The 20,686-nt window shown below is 39.5% G+C and overlaps 1 protein-coding gene and 1 long non-coding RNA gene across 26 annotated transcripts in view; one reads left to right on the top strand and one right to left on the bottom strand.

Moving 5' to 3' along the window:
- The window catches only part of LOC309842333, a 367,302-nt gene that overhangs the window by 104,778 nt on the left and 241,838 nt on the right, over positions 1-20,686 (top strand). The window lies entirely within an intron of this gene.
- SGIP1 (SH3GL interacting endocytic adaptor 1) overlaps positions 1-20,686 on the bottom strand; it is a 211,562-nt gene that overhangs the window by 98,252 nt on the left and 92,624 nt on the right. For 9 of the 25 annotated variants that reach the window (XM_082686365.1, XM_082686373.1, XM_082686354.1 and 6 more), the window contains 5 exons: positions 18,719-18,743; positions 17,633-17,716; positions 12,012-12,068; positions 8,173-8,227; positions 7,284-7,459 (listed from right to left, as the gene is read on the bottom strand). In XM_082686365.1, the coding sequence (XP_082542491.1) occupies positions 7,284-7,459; positions 8,173-8,227; positions 12,012-12,068; positions 17,633-17,716; positions 18,719-18,743 (397 nt within the window). Of the gene's footprint in view, positions 1-7,283; positions 7,460-8,172; positions 8,228-12,011; positions 12,069-15,710; positions 15,783-17,632; positions 17,717-18,718; positions 18,744-20,686 lie in introns of all 25 variants that reach the window. The other 16 variants (XM_082686374.1, XM_082686359.1, XM_082686360.1 and 13 more) reach the window with 4 other exon arrangements.

Here is a 20,686-nt window from a genome sequence, read left to right as displayed (position 1 = left end):
AGAGCGTTATCTGTGGGTGCCGGGAGGAATAGAGGTGTCCACATCTGAGACCTGGGGAGTGGTGAGGAAACCAGGAGGCTCTGCCGTGGAGGCCAGAGGGGAAGCTAGCTGCAGAAGACCATAACTTCAATCTGGAAACTGAAGTGAACACAGGAGGGGGTTTGGCCCAACCAGGGGAAGTTCAGCTTCTGTGTGCTGCCAATGATGTTGCTTAGACATTGTTTTCTGATTGGTAAGCAGACGCTTACCTAGAAGGTTGGATAAAGCTTGCTCATTATTTGTGACTATTAGCCCTCAGTTCCTGACCCATGGAAGGTTCTTACCAAATATTTGGTGAACTGATTTGAAGGGGAAGTGGGAAACGATGTCAGTTCTCTCTGAAATAGTTTAGTGGGGAATGCACAGTACAGGATGCCAGTGTGAATGCTGGCCTTCAACAGTCTTCTCAAGAAGCACCATACCTGCTCGGGGAGTTTGATGGTATTCAGAACAGTTTAGGAATGCTTCAGGAATTTCCTCCAAGATAAGTTCACAGGAGTCACACAAGAAACAGTTATTTTATTCACTTGCCCAGTGTTATACACAGGGCTATTAATGGACTTGGCTCTAAATGATTTTTGGCTATTTGGGTTTCCTGATTTATCACTATCAATGATATTATTTAAACTGTGCCCCAGGCTTTGCAGATCATTCTGAGAATGAGGGAATGATCTCTAAATGTAGTAAGTATAATGATACTTCTTACATGTATTAACTCATTCAACCTTCACAATAGCCTTAAGGAGTTGGTACAGGAATTATCTTCACTTACAGATGAAGAAACCAAGGCATAGGTTTTATAACTTGCCCAAGGCCATGCATTTAAGAGGTAGAGACCAGTTGTTTGAATCACAGTAACATTATTGAAGAGTCCATCTCTAGCTCCCTCAAATGATCTAAAATGGAACTGTATTCAGTTGTATGTTGAGTTCTCATTTTGTTGCTTTTTGTAAAGGCATATTTTCTTAGAGTTCTATCTTCCACCCATTATTTTCTTTAACCACCTTCAGAGGACAATTTTACTTCTTAGGCATAAAGCCATTTTTGAAAGATATAATGAAGGTGTGCGCCTACCCTGCATGTAGGGAGAGCGGTACAAAGGGAGACAAACAGCAGACCCACTCACCTCCTGTCCCTGTTTCTACCCCCTCCATTAGGAAGAGCGAGTTGTGTGTTGTATTCACGGAAAGGGATGGACATCCCCCCAAATCATCTTGTAAGGTAGGTATATGTTATATCCATTTTAGACATGAAGAAATTGAGATGCAAATAGGTTGTAGAACCTGCCTCAGCAGTACTATGAACCAGGGGTTAGTTCAGGTTGTCAGATTCCATTGTCTTTCCCAGGATACACCAGCTCCTTCAGGGCATAAAGGTACAAAGCTTCTATTCGTGTTTAATGAAATATCAATCACAAATGTCCAGTATGAAAAAAAAAAAACCTGTCTTAAAGTTAGTTCCTTTAAAAGGTGGATCAGGTTTGGTTCTGAATTAAAGTCTAAGATACGCAAGAAATCCCTGAACCCTTTACTGAATTCAAGCCTTGAGATGCAGATCTATTATAATCCAAAACATGAAAACATAGAATGTTTTTAGAGCAGAAGACTGAAACTGGGAAAGCAAAGCCATGACTCTCAATCAAGGGAGAAAAAGATTTTTAAAAATTCGTATATATATATAGACTAGTGTGGTAATTAATTTCATATTTCGACTTGCCTGGCCATGAGGTACCCAGAATAAATATTATTTCTTGGTATGTCTGTAAGGGTTAGATTAGCATTTGAATTGGTGAATTCAGGAAAGTAAGCCCCCTCCCCTATGTGGGTGGGCATTATGCAAATGTATTGAGGGCCTGAATAGAACAAAAGGCAGAGGAAGGAGGAATTCACCCCCCTTTTCTGTCTTACTGTTTGAGCTGGAACATCTCACTTCCTTCTGCTCTGGGACCAGGACTTACACTGTCAGCTCCCCTGTTCTCAGGCCCTTGGACTTTGAATGAATTACACCATCAGCTTTCCCGGGTCTCCACTTGGCAAAGGACATCTAGTGAGACTTCTTAGTCTCCATAATCACGTGAACCAATTTCTCATATCAAATTTCTTTACGCATGAGCACACACATGCACGTACACACGTGCACCCTGTTGGTTCTGTTTCTCTGGAGAACCCCAGCACAACTAGTATTGAAGAGCCAAGAACTGCAAAGTACTAATTGTGCATCAAGTACCATGACTCAGATCTTCTGCATGCTTTGCGTTGAGCATTTGGTCATTTATTAAATAACCCATGTTCTGCACTAAGCATGGAGTACAAAAAGCCAAAAAGATTTGACTTGCTAGAGACCAGCAATAATCTGCACAAACAGTCTGTAAGGACCATTATTAGCCTCACTCTACAGAAGAGGAAATAGAGGCTCATAATAATGATGGGGCTTTTCTAAGGTCACACAGGTAGAATGCTGTAGACTCCACAGCTGCTTCCTATTAACCCAAAATTCTAGAAATTATTCTGTAGCTCGACAGACACAAAGCACTTGGAAAAGGTGATAACCCTAGGTGCTAGCACAAAGAAATAGTTACGGCAAATTAAACCCATCATTATCTCGGATAGGTTTTCTGGTCTGGCAGATTTAGGTAAAGCTGTAGACGTCTCTCAAATTCAGCGTCGTGTTTAACGAGCTTCCATCACTGGCTTGAACAAAATGGAAATACATGACCAGGATGAGAGCACAGGCAGGCAAACCATTGTAAGGGGACAAGGGAGAAACAGTGTGTTTTCAATGGATAAACAATCAGAGGCTGGTGACATGCCATAGTGTTCTGTCCTTGGCCTGGTCCAGCTCACACATTTGTTTATTCACTCACACACACAAGCTTTTATTGAATGGCAATGATATATAAAAGGCCCTAGGTCTGGTATAGAAAATTTAGGGTGGTCACCAAAGGTACCATAGATACTTCTCTTCAAAAGATCTTCTGGTAAATCAGCTGCCGGGAGTGCTATGGGCACAACCCTTTAGGCTCTGCCTCAGTGGCAGAGGGCCACCTCACCCAAGGTCATTCCCCTTCTGAGCTTGCCCGTATCAGAGTACAGACTGATGGGACAGTATAAAGGTTATTCCTCTTGGTCAAACTCTGGATAGCTCTGAAGGGTCATTCTAGTTCTAGAGTTCCCTGTCTGGTCAGCTCAGTTTGTTGCTGGACATGCAACACTGCTTAACTTCTCCTTCTTGCCCATCCTACTCCACAGGAGTGGAGCCCAAGGTCACTCCTTAATAAATATCCTGTACAGTAAACTTGAAGGTAGAAAAGGAGTGTTTTTGTCCCTTGTTAATCTTCAAAATAGCACAGCTACTCTCAAGGACAAAAGTTACACGGAGATAGCATTTGGGTTTAATAATTTCCTTCAACAGTGAAACAGCCTTCTTCAAAAAGCAGTGTTCTTTGCAAGATACAGGAAGCGCTGTCGCTATTGGAAGATACAGGAAGCGTTGTCGCTATTGGAAGGGTCAGTATCAACCAAACAAGCTGGTAATTTTAATGGAATTTGTTTCTGTTCATTTGCTACTGGCTAGCAGGCAGCACAGCAACACTCATGTTTAGAATTTAGTGATTAGAAATTTTTAAAAGGAAACATCCTGGGTTCAAAAGTTTCTATGAATAATTTGCAGGTAAATGGGGAAAAAATCCATTTCATAATGAAATCCCAGTAAATGAGATTACTTAAGACACAGTGGAGAAACTGTCAGTGCCCATCACGATTCATTCACTCCTTTGTCTTTTTATAACAGAACTCTGAATTTTAGCTGGTTACATGTCTGTCCAGGCAAAGACTACATTTCCCAGACTCCCTTTCAGCTAACGTGGCCACGTAATTAAATTATGGCTTTGGTCGTGATGTTTGCAAACTCCCAGTAAAACCTTTAAAGGAAACTATTTGCCTTTTATTTTCTCTTTCCTCCATCCCAAAGCTGGACCACGGAGGTGATGGATGGTGGTAAGGCAAGCACAGGCTCAGAAAGGTGGGGCATTCATACAGAAAGTTTCTGGGTTCTCTAATAGTGCCTGGAGTAGGACTCTATCATGCATCTGATGTACCTATTAGCTTTGACTAAAGGGGAGAAAAGTAAACCACTGATTTTGTATAAGCTATTTCTTTTTTGGTCCCTGTTAAAGCAGCTTTACCAATATTCTAATTTGTATAGTTACCAACTCAACAACTCAAATGTGAGTGCTGTTCATGTTTTGGTCAGTCAGCACAATATCTTACCAGGATACCATAAGATGGAAGGAATAGAAATTAACATCCTTTCCTGTGAGTTAATCCTTGCATTATCCCCTCTTCTTTTTTAGAAAAACAAAAAACAAAAAAACCCTCTGCCCTGTCCCGCCCCGCATTATACTTTATTCCTATATAAAAACCAAAAGTCAAGATAAGAACTGGATTGAAATTACATTTATTAGTCTATACAATGGGATTTCTGCCAACAATTAAAACCTTGATTTTCTATGCTGCTGATGCTTTGTTTTAGGGCGAAGTTATTTTCAGATAGGTTTGTATTATGTATACACATAGCTATATATGATGCATTCATCCACCCATCCAACCATTCTTTTATGGAGTAATTTGGCCATGTAGTGTGTACAGGGAACTATTCAAATAAAATAAGAACCAATATATGATAAGAGATATCAAATGGGTTACAATTCATTGATTCATATTCACAGATGGATGAACAGAACAAATGAAACACAACTTCATCTTAAAATTCCTTAAAAGAAATAGGAATTAAACATTGTTATGAATGACTTACCATTTGGAATTTCCTCTATTTCTATTAATGTAATGATTGATGCTTTTGTAGCCTTAAAACCATAGCCTATGTGAAATTGATAGAAATTGATACATTATTAACTAGCATAGGCTCTGTTTCTTTTTTTGCACCTGAATTCAGTGTAGACATGTAAATGTCTGATTGGCTGGCTGGAAACAACTAAAGTTGCATAAGGGATTTGCCATTTTTATCATGGCACTAACTGGATTTCAGAAGGTTTTTTCTACTTATCTGGTTCCAGAGGTAACATACTGCATATATCATTTGTGAACGATAGGTACTCGTGGGTTATCTAGGAAAGGGTAAGGATTCTAAAACCAAGAACATGTTCTCAGTTACAATCTCTCTTTTTACTTACATATAATCAGAAACATGTGTAACTTTTCCTAAAGGTACAAAAACAGCTCACTCCCCTATGCTAAATACCAAAAATCGCAAATAAGTGGGGGGTGGGGAGCGGGGATGCAGGGGTGGTGATGGGTGGATCTAAGAGTCCCTTGGTTTGTGGCATTGCTGGTATGCAGAAGCAGCCTAACTCTGTAATTACTTTCCCAGGGTGTCCCCAGCTACTCTTCATACTGCTTTCCTGAAAATCTTTTTATCAGAGTCTTAACCACATCATGTCAAGACATTACCTTGAAAACAGGTGTTGAGAAGAGCTCAGACTAAACCTTCTTGCTGCACTGCCAGCAACATATCTGGTTGGAGAAATATCTGCCAGATGACTTGGGCATATGTATTCTTTTTGATAGAATTCTTTTTGATAGAATGCTATTTGATAGAATCTATTCTTTTTGATAGAATTCTTTCTTCCCTAGACACAACTAGCTTTCAGCAAATACATACAGACAGACTGTCTTCAACTGTTCTAGTAAGTTTTCTTTCACATAAATTTGTCCATTTAATTCCATGATCTTATCTTCTGACACTTACCCCAGAGAGCATCCAAATACCCACTAACTGTATTAGACCCTACAGAAAAGTGAATATAACCTGGTTTCAGGTGTTTAGGTAAATTTTTACAATTAACTTAAAAAATACAGTAAGTGAAAAATGATTTGAAATACGTCAACTGAAAAGTGAAAGTGTATGCATTGAAAAATTCTTCTCTTACTAGAAATCACTGGTATTACAGACCAGCCTATGAGTTTATAATCTGTATTTTCCATTGCAGAACAGAAAGAAAACCAATATATTTCATGCCTCTTTTTTCAGGGAGACACCTTGAAATACCAAGTGAGTACGTGATTAAAAACTACCTGAAATATAATTTCCGGTGGTTGATTACTAATAGCAATCATTGTAATCATCACTAACAGTTGTGATAAAGGCCATTATAAGCCCTAAGTTCTAAAGAAGGGATCATTATAGATTTTATTCATCCGAGGCAGGCAAATATTCATTCTCAAAAGGATAGATGATTACAATTTCTCTAGAAAGTTTAGCTGAGATATTTTTAAAAGCATCTCAGAAATCGTTCAGCATTTATTAACTACCTCTTTCAGGGAAGATGCTGTAGGAAGATCACATTTTTCTGAAGAAGATGCCAAGAACATATTAGCTGCTAGTTTGAGAACCTTCATCTACACTTCACAGCTACTTTTCGAAATAGTTGTAGCATTTATCAAATACCACCGAGAATACAGTATACATGTTGGAACTCAGAATTCAGCAGCTACAGAAATCTAGCAGGTGTGAACTGGGGGAATGGACAACAAATTGTAGAAATATACCAATTTGAATAATATATGTATATGTATAATATAAGTAATGTATATGTATAATATAACTAATATAAGTAAGGTCTACCTACATTTTAGAGGCCTAAAAGATGAGAGTATTTAAAACAACTTGATAATAAAATATAATAAATATTATGCATCTTAATATGTTTTTAGACTGTGATCTATGATATTAGATTAATATTTCTTGGGCGCATATAGCAATGAAAAGGTTGGGGTTTTAGCCTTTTTTTTTTTTTTTTAAGAAAAACAATTTCCTTGGCTTTCCTCGCATGAGTTTCTAGGTGTGGTACATAAAAAAGGGCACTAAGATATGTTTTTAAAAATCACTGTTAGTAAACATGTAAACTTCATATTGTTTTTAATTGCCTCAGAAGTAACTCTGGATAATCTTTTTGTTACTTTTTCCCTTCTTTTCAAATGCTTGCAGGAGGGTAAGTCAAAAAGAAATGTGGTTCCATGTATTTCTACCATTTTGAAAAGCACAAGAACTGCAATATAAAATCAGCATAGTTTTCTAACATAGAATGAGCTGTTTAAGGTTGACAAAGTTCATAAAAGGGTGACCATACGCAGCCTCCAGCTTAGAGTTTCTGATCTACTTAATGCATCTGAGTGGAACACAGCTGTCTGTGCAGACTCATCAAAGCTCGAAATAAAACCACTCACCACTGGTGATGGGGAAAGTGCGATGTTGCCTATGGATGCCTTCAGCTCATCCACGGTTGCAGTATTCTTAAGAATGTCTTTAGATTGCAATGGCTTAATCTTGATATTAAATTTCTTGTGGGACTCTTCTTCCTCTTCCGATTCGCTCGAAGAATAAAAGTGCTTTCCTTTGGTAGGTAGAACACAGTTAAAGATACATAACTCTTTTTCCTACTGAGAAACAATGATGAGTATAAGAGTGCTTGCACAAAGAGGCAGCAAAGGCAGCCTCAGAGGGCAGAAAAATCAAAGCAAAATACACAGACGAATAAAAAAGTAAATCGGAAAGCGTTTGCACTTATTCACCTCTCCTTGGAACATGATTAAGAATGGTGAATTTCCAGGAGCAAGAGTTTAATGTCCTACATTTTTGCAGCGGGTGGCCACTTGTGACGCCCCACTCAACACAAACCCTGACAGCCCATGTGAGCTTCCTCGTCTACCTAGAGAGCAAAGCCCGTCTCAGGACGATTTGTGAGGAATTTCAGTCTTCAGAGATGCTCTGCCCACAGCTGGTTGGTGGGGAGGGCACAGGTGAGAGTATTTTCTAGCCACAACAAGTGACATGGTCTTATCAGGTTTCAGCAGACAACCCAATACCCGCAGTTTACACAATTGTTTCTCAGCACATTTTTCTCTTTCTCTTCTCTCTCTTTTCTATGAATAGACCAAGGCAAAATGCCTACTTGTTAGCATTCAGGCTGTTCTGTGCTGTTTATTCATTTCTAATATTAGGGGCGACAGGACTTGGGAAGCTTGAGTTATTTCAGCACCTTTTCAAAATCTGAACTTATCATACAGTTTTCTTAGAGAAAATAAAGATTATAATCAAAAAATACAGAAAGGATATAGCCGGGTTCCTCGGGTCTGATGCTGTAGCCTTCTTCATCCAGCTCAGGGGAGTTCTACAAAATATAAGCACAGATTAAGCCTTTATTATTCTGACAGTGATCAAGGAACTGTTCATTTTCCTTCTAGAGACTTCTATTTAAAGACATAGCTATGTGTCTTATTTTAGAAGGTGAGGATTTTAACCTTTGAAAGTGAATGCTGAGCAGTATATGTGTAGATATTTACTGAGGGATACTTGGAGAGTCTTCCTATCAGAAAAACAAAGGATCCACTGTCAATGAAAGAAACATTCAAAGAGAATTTCTCATGTGTTTCTTGTAAGCCAAGGACGGTGCTAGGCAACATGGGGGAAGACAAAAGGCAAACTATTTTTCCTCTGGAAAATGGAAAGGTATTTTGGTAAACAAAACATTTAAAAAAGTGAAATATAATACACAAATCATCTGTGAAAGGAGTCTGGAGGAAGAGGAAGTTAAGGAAGCTTGAAGGAATCCAAGGGGTCTGTCTGTGCCTCTCAGGACAGATGGGGAGGGCAGGGGAGTTGGTGGTAAGAAAGAGGCTGTATTGAGACACCGAGGCAGGAATGGGGGAAGGGAGAGGCAACAGCAAAGACGACTGCCTGGAAAAGAAGCTGCACAGTGGGAGAACATCGGAAATAGACCATGGAGAGCCAACGTGCTGGAGGAAGAATTCAAACGTGATGGAGCTATGGCAACTTCTCAGAGTAGAAAACAGCTTCCAAAGGTGTTTTGGAGTGCTCGCTTCGGCAGCACATATACAAAGGTGTTTTGGAAGTATGCTTCAGGATAGACTGAGGGCAGAAGAAACTGGAGAAAGGAGATCTCATTCAAAATACTTGTGTCAATTCAGGGAAGATGTGCTAAGAGTACAGACCACGTTGGTGGTGGTGGGAAGTGATGGGAAGTCCTTACAGAAAGGACTTTTGTTATAAGGATAAGCTTGGTTCTTTGTAACATCTGTCATGGGAGAAAAAGATGGGGAAGGGTCAAGAAGACCCCAAGATTTCTACTTTCAAGTCTCAGGTCACTGCTGGTATTCTTGACTGAACTGATTGTAACAGCAGAAAACTAACATTTTTAAAGGGAGGAAAGATTAAAAAAAGAGTTTGCATGATTGGGATTAGTATTACCACTTTTGAGTTCCTATTATATATGAAGTGCTGTGACCCACACTTTATTTCACTGAACCTTCATAACAATCCCATACAGAAAGAACTATTCCATTCACCAAGGAGGAAAGTAAGAGAAACAAGATGGCATTTCTCAAGGACACACACACCCGGCAAATGGCAGACCTGTGTGCCTTGACTCCAGGCATTTGAGACTATACCCTATCCCCTAGAAGGGTGAATGTGAAGCCATTCAAGGGTGGCTCTTCTAAAGGTGAGGTTATAGGCCTGGAAGTGAGAAAGGACAGAGCCAGAGAGAGATTTTGGAGTCACCGATGTCGTGAAAGTGCCATGACCATGGAGAGAAAGAAGGCCTGAATGCTATGGGAAAGCCACCATTTCCTAAGCATTCATTGTCTCCCTCTTCAGTACTGAAGTTTACTTTTTTAAAAATGCAAGTGTGCTGAGGTCATTTCCCTGCTAAAAACTTGTCCCTGGCTTCTCACTGCACTTAGAATAAATGCCCAGTGCCTCTGTGTGGCCCACGGCTCAGGTCTGAGAGTCCCTTCCCTGATGCCCCTCAGCAGCACGGTCTTCTTTCCATTGTTAACTTTTATGTTCTGAATATACAAGCTCTTTCCCATTTCCGGGGTCCTCATAAATGCCGTTCTCTCCACCTGGAATTCTCTTCCCTCAAATGTGCAGCCAGTGAACCCTTTCTATACTTAAGGGCTCTGCTTAAAGGTCATATCCTCCTTGGGAGCCTTCCTTCTCTCACTTCTCTCTGCCAAAAGCAAGATGACATCATCTCTTAAGAATAAAACCTTTCTTATGACTTAGAGAAAGTGGTGTCTAATATAGAATTACCACAACAATTCCTTCATGACCTAATTAGTTTTCAGGACTGAAGGAATATGGGGGAAGTTATGCTTCATTTAAGGATTCACATGTTGACCAGAGATAGCATTAGAGTATAGGGTTTAGATGTGTTAATATGTGATTTGATGAGTAATGTGGTATTTTTATTGTTATACTTCTTGTTTTCTTCGTGTATCCCGAAGGATAGGAATATTTTGCTTGTTTGCTTAGGGTATTTTTGTGTATTAAAGAATCCTGCAAAATACAAAAAAAGTCTATCTAGATAAAGAAGGATTATCTCTGGGAAACTAAATCACATTTTTTTAATATTTAGTAGTTTCTCTTATAACATTAATTGTGAATTATTTGGATTTAGGGTAACATGGGAACTGGCATAGATTTTAGGGAGCTGGACTGCTAAAAATGTCTAAAAGGTCCCAATCTTGGGGAACAGATTTGAGAGGATCAGGTGATAGGGTTGACAGAGTGACGTGCTTCAGAGTGGAGGGGTGGGAAGCATCAATAATTTAACCTGACCTAGCTTCAGCTTTCTTTTCTATGAAATGCAAATAATGTATTTGACTTTTAAGATGGTAAGGATTTCATAGCATTTAATATTATGACTGACTAATAGTGACTATCCAATAAGTGATGGTATTATTTATTGTAAAAATAAAATGATCATTAAGAAACGTGCAAAAGCTTTAACATCAAGATTAATTCTATGATAGGAGAGATTGGGTCAAGACATTCATGGATATACATGCAAAGGCATTTTGTAAGGTTGTGAACCTGGACACCTGCTGTACAATAGAAATGATCTTTGATGTGAATATGATTTATATATTTTATATGGTTAAAAATCCAAGAATGACTATGGCTGTTCTGTTGAGGTTGGTGGAGTAGGTGTTGATGATGTAAATCAGTTTCTGGGGAAATCAGGTGGAGCGTTTAGGTCTCATCTGAGAGTCACCCTCACTCCCTGAAAGCAACAAGTGATTGTCATTTGACCTAGGAAAGAGTCTGTACCTTGAGGCTCTAGTAATTGTTTTGTGCTAAGGTCTGAATGTTTGTGTCCCCCCAAAATTGATATGTTGAAATTCAAACCCCAAAGTGATGGTATTAGGAAGTGGGGCCTTTGGGAGGTGATTAGGGCAGTGGGGAAGAGCCATCATAGTTGGGGTTAGTGCTCTTGCAAAAGAAATCCCAGTGAGGTTATAGCTAAAAGGGGCCATCTGTGAACCAGAAAGTGGGCCCTCAACCCAGACACACCAGATATGAAATTTGCTGGCACCATGACCATGAACTTCTCAGCATACACAACTGTTAGAAATAAATTTTTATTGCTTATAAGCCACTAAGTTATGGTATTTTTTGTTATAGCAGTCTGGATGGACTGAGACACTATGGAACCAAACCCCAGAAGTTAACTGACGTGACTTAAATCTCAAAGCCACTTAGAAAAAGAACCAGGATGGCAAAATCTGGAGATAATATTTTTAAAAGCTTTTTTTAAAAACACACATCACAGGCTAGGCAGGTACTAAAATAACCTGCAAATAATTAGCTCATTGAATTCTTTCAATAATGTTATAAAGTAACTACTGAGTTAATTTCTGCTGGTCTGCAAACAACCATCCCAACAACCATTCCATAGTTGATATATGGAAGGGCTAGGTTTTGTACCCAGTGTAACAGACTCTAGTGCTCTTAACCTCTATACCACCTAGTGTGTCAGGCACTGCCTAATGAGACAGAGAATGTTCACTTATTTCTGTGTTCTATGAAAAGATCACCTCAACTCATTTTCCAATTGTGAAATAATAAAGAAAAAACAATCTGATACTCACGTATCTTTCCCAGTCAATTTCTGCGTAAAATCCATTTGGTGCCCCATTGCTTTTCTTCTGCAATAAATTTGAAAATAAATTTAGAAGAGAAACATTTGAATTGAAAAAAAAAAAAAAAGGAACAAAGAACACTTAACTCTTATCTGTATTTAGCAAGAGCTATCAAAATCCAGCACTGGAAAGACAAATTAGAGCAGCCTATTAAGCAACCACATTGGTGTAACTGAATGGTAAATTGAGCTGCCGTGACACTGCATAAAAGGGCTTACAGACTTATTTCACAAAAAACTGTAGGATACCAAAGTGTAGAGATGGTAATAGCTATCTGTTTAAATTTTATTCAGTAACATTAGAAGTACCTACATTATAATTTAATCTTCTATACCTTCGGGGATATAATCTTATATATATATGTGTATATATATATATATATATATATATATATATATATATATGACATTTTGACTTCTATGTTGTTCTCATGTACAATTGTTCCCAACATGTCTAGAGAGTGTTCAAGTCATTAACTTATCTTCCTTTAGCTCCTGTAACACTGACTCAACTTTTCCCTAACCACCCCCTTGATAGAATGTAAAGAAAATCAACTGCAAGTTAATTTGGCTCCTTGGTATTAAAAATAGTATTGATCTTCTTTTCAAGTGGTCTTTCTTATCTAGTTATTAAAATAGGATTCAAGGATTGATTGTGGATTTCTGTTGTCTATGCGTTCTACACCTCCATGAGCATACATCATTGAAAGATGACTAGATATCAGAATTACTCTCTCTGGATTCTATTCAAGTTCTACTTTAGCACCTAGAATAATCACGATAATGGCCACAAGCACTTGAGCAAGGACGTGGCATCTTACATGTGGAAATTTCTAAGATTCCTCCCTTTTTGTGAGCAAAGAACAAAAACACAAATCAGGTTGGTAATGGAGAGTCCATTCAACAACATTCCTGTACTTAGCACATAGAACAATGGTATGTCACCAAGCACTAGCAGATCTTAGAACGGCACATGTCAAATGGTGAAGCATGAGGTGTGAGGACAGGACTTCTAATTTTACAATCACAGATAAAGTCCACTGGAACTACAATGGGAACAGCTAACACTGAATTTGACAAATAGGTAGGAGAAGTAAGCCTTTCGTGTACGCATGGCACTAGAAAAGCCAATTAGAGGCAACCCAGTAACCATTGTCATTGGTTAGTACTTTTTGGATGTTGGACTGGGCATTCTAAGAACAAGCAGTTTTATTACGGTGAACAGTGGGTAAGGCATAGATATTGTGTTCATGCTCCTCTCTTCCTCTACACCAGAGTGTGCAAATACAAGAACTCTGCTCTTCCAGCACCCAGGCACATAGGCTCTGTGACTCTCTTCTTCTTTATTTTGCTCCTGACAAAGAGTATATACATACTTTGTCAGACTATACCATTTTAGGCCTTCTCACAGAATTGCCTTTATTGGATTAGTGTTTTGGTGATATTCTCCCTATTTTGAACAAAGGGAATTTTTAAAACCTGCCACATCAACCTTGTACCTCTACAAGCTATGCAGCTAAGGACATGGTCCATTACATAATGTGCTATCTAATAATAACAGATCTCTCCCATGGAGAATGGGCATGGTTCCTATTTTCTTTTTAAATTCCTACTTCACCAATCTGTTTCCAAATGACTTCTTTGCAAAATTCTCCAAATCTTTCTTAACAAGTATATTAATAAATTCAATATAGAAATTTAATTTATAATAATGGGAAATAAAATGAATTAAGTTGATTCCAAAGAACAAAACTCATGAATTTTGTGATCACTGTAGTATTATTATTAATATATATTTTGGTTCTTAAACAATTTTTCAAAACAAAGGATTGTTATCTAAAAACCAAACAGATTAGGTAAATTATTGTGTTCAATATTCCAGTTGGCTTCCATAATAGTCTCATCTCCATAACCAAAGCCCTTTACAACCCAGATAGTTTGTATGTTCAGCTAAATAAATAAATAAGTGTGTGTGCATACGTGTGTGTGTGTGTATGTGTGTGTGTGTATCTTTCCTGAGAACATATATTCAACATTATGGATAAAAGTTCCTGAATTTTCTAGACCTGGGCTGAGTGAAAATTTTCCCAGTTTCCATGGAAACTGGTATGGAAGATTGAGATGAAGAGAAAGTAAAACCTATAAAAAGAAAATTTCTTTAAACTAGGAACACTTTCAACACATATACCAAACACGAACAACAAGTCATAAACAATACATTTTGGGGCAGATTCACCACATATGCACGCGCACACACGGCTTTATCAGAGGAACTGATAATCTGGACTCATTCACACTAGCAGACTCTTACAGATATATTTGGTTTCACAAGTGGAAATTATCAAGTTAAAGATTGGCTAGAGGCTGGCTGAAATTCTTCTGGTCAAACCCCAAGAGGAAAAGCAATTCTCCTGGTTAAACCACTGAAGCAAGGAAGAGCTCATACTAGTAGAAAGGAAGGTAATGGCTCTTTCAGTTGGAAAACACTGAGGAAGCAAGAAAGAATACAACGACAAAAATATCATTTAAACACTAGGCTTCATAGTAAAAGCAATATTGGATACTCAGTAACACATAAACAGTGATTTTTATCTTGGAGTTGAAGTTGTGTTTTCTTTTACTTCTTTCTTTTCTATATTTTTTTAAACCCTACATTAGCATAAGTAACTTTTCTAATTTGAATATAGGACTCTGATCTAATTGAGGCTCGTATCAATGTTAGTCATGCTTTAATAGGTATTTTACTTTAGCCAGGCTTATTATCTGCTCTCAGATAATATGATGAGCTAAATCAATAAGTGTAGTAATAATTGGGTTCAATTATACCTCATCAAAGCTCTCGGTTTCCTCTGTGAATGCTCCTCTTTTCCAAGGTCAGCTCATGGCCACATAGTGTTCCTTGGACATGAAGTATTAAAAATACAGGGTATACTACCCAAATATTATCTTTTTGTCACTGAGGCAAGACTTGAATCACTTTGTAAATAATCCTACAGAATAGCACAGTTCAATAGAGCTGCCTGTGAGGATGAAAACATTTTGTATGTGCACTATCCAATATGGTAGCCACCCATCACAAGTAGCTATAGAGTACTTGAAATGTGGCAGGTGCCACTGAGGAACTGAATTTTGAATAGGCATATGTGGCTACCATATTGGACAATGCAGCAATAGCTACTATATGGTCTGGGCCTGGATCAGCAGCCCTGACTCACCATCCTTTGGTCAAGCACATTGGTTCCCACAAGCCAGGGTCCTGCCAGATTCCTGATGTTACTGAGACAGTGCTTATCCTCACAAACGACTACTCATTTCATACGGTGATGTTCATATTATAGCCAAAGCTTCCTTATAGATAGCATAGTTTTTTAGAAATGTGAATCCCTCTCCTTTGCCTAAGACAAAGGAAACACATGTCTCTTTTATACCTGATCACTCTTTAAAAGTATTTTCAGACGTCAGCATATAAGGTCTATATGGCTAATTTAAAAATTGGTCCTGGATATTCAAGAGTAATTTGGAAATACCTAAGAAAGTCTTCTTATTGATTAAATAAATGCTACTGCTTTCTTCCAGATTTCAAATTGGGATTTTACTCACTGTTTCTATAACCCCTTGGAAATGTTTAAACTAAAATCTGTGTCCTTACCGAAACTTTTTTTCCTCCTTCACGCGCACACTCTGCTTTGTTATTGTAGGGTGGTTCATGTGGGCTGGGCTGCTGGAATTGATTGTTTTCATGTAGAAAAAAGTTGTTAAAGGATCTGTTTGTTCTTCAAGACACATATAAATAATCACATGGAATCAGCAAACATACCATCGAAGAAACAATTTCTAGGCCAAATTGTAGGGCCTACCAATCTTGGCAGGGTTCCTTAAGCAAAGAGTGGACTTTGGGGCCCATAATGAGGCTCTATTCAGCAGGCCAGTGTGGCTGGGCCAGGAGAAGGAGGGAGAAGAAGGAAGATGCATCCCAGGCACTAGGTTTTCCGTGGATCTAGTCCTCATTCAGCCAGTAACTTAATTTACAGGTAGAGAACAGACACAAGGACACACCGAAGAGACCCAATAAAAATGCTCCTATTTCCAATAGAAAGAAGTCCGACAAGTCTAGCTCTACCCTATCTTGCTGAGTGTTGGCAATATGTACAGCGTGAACAGCTGCCAGCTCCAAATCTGGGCCCTTCCCTGCACACGTGTTGGGGATGAGCAGAGATCTCCTTCCAGACGTGGCTGTGACTCCCTGTGCTCCCGGTCTGTGTGCTTAGGAAAAAGTCTGAGTGCATCCTGCCCAAATTAGGGTTTGCCTCTGGGTTAGAATGCACTGTCACACGCAGCTGTCTGAAGTCTCAGACATGATGATGGGCGGCTCTACTGGGGATCACATTCACCAGTGGGAAGCGAGGAGAGCCCACCTTTATACACGCAGCCCTGCCACAAAGCCTCAGGAGACTAAGCCTCGAAAGCCTTGTCACCAGCGATGGGCTTCATTAAGTTTTGGGAAATGCATTAAATAATAATTCGTACATGGAACTTATTGCGAAGCCATTTACAAGCCTTAAGCATGTGTACCATCTCCTGCAGTTTGCAGAACCACATCAGTGAAACCATTCCTTCCAGTGTCAGATACTTTTCAAAAGACAGTAATTTGGAAGCTAAATCAGCCAGGTAAAAGGTAAAAGAAAGTACACCTGGGTTCAGAGACACAAGGTATTAAAGACATCAGACTGAGTATGAAACAAAGTCCGATTGAGATCTCCAAGGACTGAATGCAAACAGAATCTTGGCCTCCTGTAGCACTGATGTGATAAGGAGTTCTCAAAATTTGGTGACCCCAGTAAATGAGGAATATTTGGGGAGTATTTCCAGATGGTAAAACTAGCATCTGGCTAATAATTTCTGGTACTTAGGAATCTGTATATCCTGCTTCTGAGAACATGGCATTTATTTCGAATGGAGCCTTCCCCCCCCCCAAGCAGGTCTGCTTTATTTCCTGAGAAATCAAAATTAAGCAATTCCTCTTTCCTAAAATCACGCCCAGTGATATTTATGGCACTTCCAATTAGAGGACAAGGAGGGGACAATGGTTGATAAATAACTTTACGTGACTTGGAATAGTGGCAGGGAAAGAGAAGTTGGGGAACTCAGGTATAAAGCCCTGACTAGGGTCCACACATCCACAGAATCACGGCTGGGCTCTTTAATACAGCGCATACTTATAATTGCCAACTGCATGCCAGGGCTGCGTATTCTACCAGAGAATTAAACTGGTGGTCGCTAGAAGGGCAAAGAACACGGAGGTAGCGATGGGGCCTCAGAGACAATAAAGGGCCAGGGGATGAGGAGGTGGGGGAGGGCAGGAGAGGACAGGCTTCGGAGAAAAAAGGATAAGCCTGAGTGAGGGTGGCAGAGCGAGAGATGCAGGAGATAGCAGTCCAGCCTGGGAGCAGCGGGGACAGAAAGCAGAGAATAGCTACCAGAGGCTCGCTGAGGTGAGAATGAAGGGCACCAGAGAACCCAGGGAAGGGGGCAAGACAGAAGCAGAGAGAAGACATAGAAGCAAGAGAGTACCTGAGACAGAGTTAACGAGAGGGCTCTGAGCCAGAAGCAAGAGGTGAGGAGAAGCTGAGTCTTCTGGGTCTTTTTTTTCCCCTGCTGAATAGAGCCTTGATTATAGTGTTACCCAATGTCTGATCAATTTCAGTCTATTTTCTTAACATTTCATGGCAAGAACTACATGAATGCAAAAGGGACCCCAAAGCTCAGAACCTTGAGTCAAGTGTGGAAGAAAATCTTCTGCTGTCGCTGCAATTAATACCTTAATTTGGGTATAATAATATAAAGGGCGATTTTTCAAAAAAAAATATTTTTAACCACCAGATTTTAGTTCCCACTCCAGCCCAATGAGTCTAATGTGAGTCTTTTTTTTTTTTTTTTCAGTAACAGCTGTTCTTTTGAACCTTCTGAATAGGCATCTGATTTAGATTCTAAGGAAGTCATTTTAGAAGTTGGTACAGACTCCCATAATCTCAACTCAGATCAATCCAAGCCCATGTGCCACAGACTTCTTAAAAAAGCAAGAAATCTGGTGGCCCACAAGAAGTCAGAGTTATAGTTAAACCTAAACCCAGTGGAGACATTTTCCTCCTTCAGACTGTAAATTCAGGCATAAGTGGTTTTGAGACCATTCCCTACTTAGGAATTTAATGTAGAAAATGTATCTACAACTCAACTAAAGGGGAAAAGCTTCTTTCAATTTTATTGGATCTCAGCTCCATTATGACTTTGTGGTCTCTGTTGGAGAAAAACATTCTCACATAATGAGCTTTTATATCATTAAATTGGAAATGAAATAACAGTTAATGGTAGCAGCCCCTGCAGGAACTATCTGGCTTCTGACCCACCATATTGATGAGGTTTGCTTGCCTACTCTGGGGCAGGGTTTTAGGTGAATGCAATAAATAAGTTTAACTTGACCAAGACTTCATTTGTATGTCTCATGCAATTACTACAGAAAATTACAACAGCAAGAGGTCTGAAAAGTCATTTAGGCTATTCTCTCCCTCCAGAAAAAAAAAGGGGGGGGGTGCTTAAGAAATTTCAACATAGTATATATTGAAGTGCAAACCTACTGAAAATGGTCATTTAAATACTTACAATTCCATCTCTATCTGGTGAACCCCTGTAATGACAAGAAATGGGTAGCTATTAGGAAAAGGAATCATTCTTGCTACATAGACTAACGTATAACAGTAAGATTCACAAACAATCTCTTCCCCCTTTCCTACTTTCCCATTCCAGTGAACCCAGCTAATGAAGCCAAAATCAAAATAAATCAGTTGAATGATATTAGAGCATGGGATGTGTGTGTGTGTGTGTGTGTGTGTGTGTGTGTGTGTGGCGTCAGGGTGGGGGGTAGGTAGGGTGGGACAGATTGGTGTCCAAAAGGTTGGTGTCCAAAAGGCACGAGTTGCTGGTGCAATGTCTTGGTCCACTTTTGAGAGGGGAGTTTATTAAGAACCTGTCCCGCTCAGCTGACTCCATGTAAACTACCACAAGGAACGTAAACTGACTTGCTGGCTCTCATCTTCTCTCCTGGGAGAGGTCCTGAATTTCCCCCTACAGAAACAAACTCCTATGGTGCCTTTCTCTTCACTTTGAGAATCTATATTTCCCCCCTATTTCTACACTTACCTGTTTCTTTGATTATAGGGGAGCAGGAAATAGAGGACAATGTCTGCTAAATGGCTCACACTGATGGCCAAAGTCCAGGATCGTTAATCCACTACTGTGGGGTACTGCCTAGAAGTAAGGCTTGTGGAGTAGGATGAATCTGGGTGTCCAAATTCTACCACTTATTAGTTCTGTGACCTTGAATACATTACCTAATCTCTCTATGCTTGTTTAAATAAGATAGGGTATATAAAGAACTTATAATGAGTTCCTGACACATACTATTTACAAACATTCTTTTGTTATCATTTTTTTCCTCTTTCATGATATCTCCTCACTGAGAACACAAAACTGGCCACTCACAGTCCCATTAGACTTCCTAGCAAGTAATATGACCGTTACTCTGGGAAACTGAACAGGGGGAGCCAGAGGAAGGGAGAGGTGTGAGGGTAGTCACTGTCACTTTTTGATTTCCTATTTTAGCTAGAAAAATGTCATTCTATTAACAGGGAGATCAAGATTATGCTTAGGTGAGCACTTGCATTATTTGGAAGAAAAACTAAATGAGTGCTTGAGGGAGACCATGAAGTTTTGTGGAGTTTGGTGTAGTTGAAACTGTTTTTTATTCCTTATTGATTGGGTGGGGAGAGACAAGAGGGAGGGAGGAAGAGGGAAAAGAGAGAGAGAGATGCAGAGAGTTGGTGGCACATTCTTTGGGTTCTGAGATGGGATTCCCCTTTCCCAGTAACACCCCCTTCAAATTTAGCAGGATCTCCCATTTGGATTACAAAATACGTGGGGGAGGGTACATCATTTTTCATAACCAGCTCTGTGTCTGCGTGGATGTAGACGTGAATCAGTGATACATGGGCTAGAAGCAGAAAGGACCCAGATTTTAAAAGACCCATAGTAGTTGACAGAAATCTTAGGGTCTTTGAACCTGGCTATGGGAATTAGTTGGTTCAAAGAAATTTCACCTAAAATAGAAGGGTAGGAAGATAAAAAATTGATAAAAGTTATCATTCACTGAACAAATGTTGAGTGCTTATAATGGGCCAGGCACTAGACTAGAATCAGGGGATGGAAATAATGAAGACATGCTCTTCATAAAAAGAACGAGACAGTTGAGTATATCCAGTGGGTTACCATGGGCACAATAAGCCCAGGTTGGATAAAAAGCACAGAGAAAAGTACGGACCCATACTCATCAAAACCAGCTTTCCCTTTTCAGATCTATACACTGGGGGTGGGGGGGACACTTCTTACTCAGGTAGTAAACCTGTGCTAAAGACACTGAGAGAGAGGTGGTTGTATCAGCTTTGGGGCAGGATATATCCAAAGGCACTGACCCTTGTGGGATGTCTTTGCAGGCAGCAAGTCTTAGATGTAGAGAAGACAAGGCTCTGGAGAAAGGCCTGACTGAGGCGTTGCCCACTATGGGTCGAAGTACAA

This window comes from Mustela nivalis (genome assembly GCF_964662115.1).
Source record: "Mustela nivalis genome assembly, chromosome: 10".
Classification (NCBI taxonomy): Eukaryota; Metazoa; Chordata; class Mammalia; order Carnivora; family Mustelidae; genus Mustela; species Mustela nivalis.
This window is presented reverse-complemented; position numbering and strand designations above follow the sequence as displayed.